The sequence below is a fragment of the Leptonychotes weddellii genome, unplaced genomic scaffold (assembly GCF_054177405.1).
Source record: "Leptonychotes weddellii isolate Sample4059 unplaced genomic scaffold, ASM5417740v2 HiC_scaffold_16982, whole genome shotgun sequence".
Classification (NCBI taxonomy): Eukaryota; Metazoa; Chordata; class Mammalia; order Carnivora; family Phocidae; genus Leptonychotes; species Leptonychotes weddellii.
In genome coordinates this window covers 264-4321 of record NW_027753044.1, presented here as the reverse complement: position 1 = coordinate 4321, position 4058 = coordinate 264, and the positions used below count along the sequence as shown (strand labels likewise).

The window sequence follows — 4058 nt, the reverse complement described above, 5'->3', positions numbered from 1 at the left end:
GGCCTTTGCATGTGGTCTTAAGCAGATATTCAGATTGAGTTTCCTTCATAAAAGGACCAGCTTTCCCACCACAAACTCCTGAACAATCCACCATTTCCCTTTGATTTGTGCTCCCACTTTTATCACATGTTGAGCTGTGAATCATGGGGGGATAGTTTCTGAAGTATCCAATCAATTTGATCAGTGTCTGTGTCTGTTCCAGATTCACACTTAAAAAAGACTATGATGTGTAATATGTCTATGATGAGTCTCCATCCCTGCCAGAGCATTTCTTTCCTATTGACTCCATTTTTAGAAGATTAGTACAGTTTTGCACTGACCTCATTTTTCAGAAGGAATTTGAGGAAACTTTTATGAGATGTGCAGCTGATTCACTGGAAGTGTAAATGCAGTCGCCCTGATGCTATAATTTGAGGAAAAAGTGTCATCGTTACCATATTCGCTGACCTCAACTGAGAGTGTAGACTGTTCTCTATGTATTCAAATCCCCTTCTACATTTTTGTTAATGGTAAAAATGTCTAAAATTGGAGGTATTGCATGTGTTTGATTGAATCCTGGATGTTTTATAAGGAGGCGTCCAAAGTGTGCTATGAGGACCCTGGGGTCCCAGAGACCCTTTCTGAGGGACCATCAGGTCCTCACTTTTCCAATGAAGGTGAGGATGTATTTTCTTTTTTTTTAAATTTAATTTAATTTTATTATGTTGTGTTAGTCACCATACAATACATTATTAGTTTTTGATGTAGTGTTCCACGATTCATTGTTTTTGTATAACACCCAGTGCTCCACGCAGTACGTGTCCTCCTTAATACCCATCACTGGGCTAATCCATCACCCCACACCCCTCCCCTCTGAAACCCTCAGTTTGTTTCTCAGAGTCCATAGTCTCTCATGGTTCATCTCCCCCTCTGATTTTCCCCCCTTCATTTTTCCCTTCCTTCTCCTAAAGTCCTCCATGGTATTCCTTATGTTCCACATATAAGTGAAACCATATGATAATTGACTTTCTCTGCTTGACTTATTTCACTTAGCATAATCTCCTCCAGTCCCATCCATGTTGATGTAAAAGTTGGGTGTTCATCCTTTCTGATGGCTGAGTAATATGCTATTGTCTCTATGGACCACATCTTCTTTATCCATTCATCTGTTGAAGGGCATCTTGGCTCCTTTCACAGTTTGGCTATTGCAGACATTGCTGCTATGAACATTGGGGTGCATGGGGTCCTTCTTTTCACTACATCTGTGTTTTGGGGGTAAATACCCAGTAGTGCAATTGCTGGGTCATAGGGTAGCTCTATTTTTAACTTTTTGAGGAACCTCCACACTGTTTTCTAAAGTGGCTGTACCAACTTGCAATCCCACCAACAGTGTAAGAGGGTTCCCCTTTCTCCACAACCTCTCCAACATTTGTTGTTTCTTTCCCCGTCAATTTTTGCCATTGTAAGTGGTGTAAGGTGATATCTCAATGTAGTTTTGATTTGAATTTCCCTGATGGCTAATGATGAACATTTATTCATGTGTCTGTTAGCCATTCATATGTCTGTGGAAGGAGCCTAGATGCCCTTCAACAGATGAATGGATAAAGAAGATGTGGTCCATATAGACAATGGATTATTACTCAGCCATCAGAAAGGATGAATACCCAACTCTTCCATCAACATGGATGGTACTGGAGGAGGTTATACTAAGTGAAATAAGTCAAGCAGAGAAAGTCAATTATCATAGGGTTTCACTTATATGTGGAACATAAGGAATAGCATGGAGGACATTAGGAGAAGGAAGGGAAAAATGAAGGGGGGGAATCATAGGGGGAGACGAACCATGAGAGACTATGGACTCCGAGAAACAAACTGAGGGTTTCAGAGGGGAGAGGGATGGGGGGATGGGTTAGCCTGGTGATGGGTATTAAGGAGGGCATGTATTACATGGAGTACTGGGTGTTATATGCAAACAATGAATCATGGAACAATACATCAAAACTAATGATGTACTGTATGGTGACTAACATAACATAATAAAATAAAAAATAAATAAAAATATGTTACTTACATTGATATTGAATAGGTTGACTCTTCTTTTGAATGTATCTATAACTGAATATTGTCAGAAAATCTCAGTGTTACTTTATAAGATGGTGAATATGGAGAGTGATAATGCACCCAAACAAAAGCCAATTAGAGGCTCAAGTTTTCTTGAGTGTAAAGAAATCGCCAGACCAAAATGTTAGAGAGTTGTTTCTTTATACTTTGTGTCACTCTTGGAATGGTATCTTATTTTTTATTTCAAATTCGTATTTTGAATGATTACTACTGGTGTAATTCTATGAGAAATACTGGTTTTTGGAAGTGGATCTTCTGCATCTCTGTGCTCTCTCTTGCTGTGGTATGCTCTGACTTCACTCTTTGCTTTTTCTGGGTGCACGAGCCTGTCTTTTCCTGTCAAATCCTCACATACCTTCTTTCTTTTTCTTTCCTCAGAGCACCGCTCAGGGCTTTCAGTTCCATGCTAACGAACAGCAGAAACAGTGAGTATCCTTGTCATTTTCCCAATCCTAACATACTGCATCTAAAGTTCCTCCATTTTGTAAATTTTTTAGGGTATATTGTTACATAGATTCATGATCTTTATTCTGGTCGCCTTCACTCCCTGTGATCTGAGCAGATGCAGCATCTGTGGCTGGTCAGAACTATAGCATGGTGTCTGAATTCATCCTTGTGGGCTTTTCCAACTTCCCACAGCATCTCCTGCCTGCCTTCTTCCTGCTGTACCTGCTGATGTACCTGTTCACCCTGCTGGGGAACCTGATCATCATGGCCACTGTGTGGAGTGAGCGCAGCCTGCACACGCCCATGTACCTCTTCCTGTGTGCCCTGTCCACCTCTGAGATTCTGTTCACTGTTGCTATCACCCCTCGCATGCTGGTTGACATGCTCTCCAGCCACCGCTCCATCACCTTTGTGGCCTGTGCCAGCCAGATGTTCTTCTCCTTCACATTTGGCTTCACCCACTCCTTCCTGCTCATGATCATGGGCTACGACCGCTATGTGGCCATCTGCCACCCCCTGCGCTACAACGTGCTCATGAGCACCCACACCTGTGCCCGTCTAGTGTCCTGGACCTGGGCTGGTGGCTCAGTCATGGGGATGATGGTGACCCTGATAGTTTTTCACCTCACCTTCTGTGGGTCGAACTTGATTCAGCATTTTGGCTGCCATGTGTTTTCCCTCCTAAAGTTGGCCTGTGGGAAGGAGACATCCTCTGTCACCTTGGGTGTGATCCTGGTGTGTGTCACAGCTCTGATGGGCTGTTTATTCCTCATTGTCCTCTCCTATGCCTTCATTGTGGCTGCCATATTGAGGATCCCTTCAGCTGAGGGTAGGCACAAGACCTTCTCCACATGTGTGTCCCACCTCACTGTGGTCATTGTGCACTACGGTTTTGCCTCCATGATCTACCTCAAGCCCAAGGGCCCCCATTCTATGGACAGTAACACACTGATGGCCACCACCTATACGGTCTTCACCCCGTTTCTCAGCCCGATCATTTTCAGCCTCAGGAATAAGGAGCTCAAGAATGCCATAAAGAAAAGCTTCCAGAGGAAATTCAGTCCCCTAAGCTCTTGATGTCCAGTTTGGTGGTGAGGAAATGGGGTAGCTGAGCTGGGGATAATAATGACTCTTTCCATAGGACTTTTATAGGGTTTCAGTGTATGAAAATACTGAATAGGTATTGTGGGATGCATCCATAGTTGTTGGATGCATGTTACAAATTTGTTTTTCTTCAATTTGTTTGCCCCCTTTTTGCATAGCAACTAGTGATCATCATCTCTTGTTCTTGACCCGGTGTGATGAAGTCCATCCCATTTAGCTCTGTCTAAGAGTGTGTTTTCTATCTATGCGCCAGGGGGCGCATCACATGGTCGTGTTTGGGCACTGATGCTAATGGTTCTTCTTCTTCTTTTTAAAAAATTTTATTATGTTATGTTAGTCACCATACAATACATCATTGGTTTTTGATGTGGTGATCCACGATCCATTGTTTTCATATAACACCCAGT

General features: G+C 42.7%; 1 protein-coding gene across 1 annotated transcript; it reads left to right on the top strand.

Annotated features, from left to right (window-relative positions):
• Positions 1–2498: 2498 nt before the first annotated feature.
• On the top strand, positions 2499–3681 carry LOC102741791 (olfactory receptor 10H3-like). The gene has a single exon (XM_006736078.2). It carries the CDS (start codon positions 2695–2697, stop codon positions 3622–3624), a length of 930 nt encoding a protein of 309 aa, XP_006736141.2. The 5' UTR covers positions 2499–2694; the 3' UTR covers positions 3625–3681.
• The last annotated feature ends 377 nt before the right edge of the window (positions 3682–4058 follow it).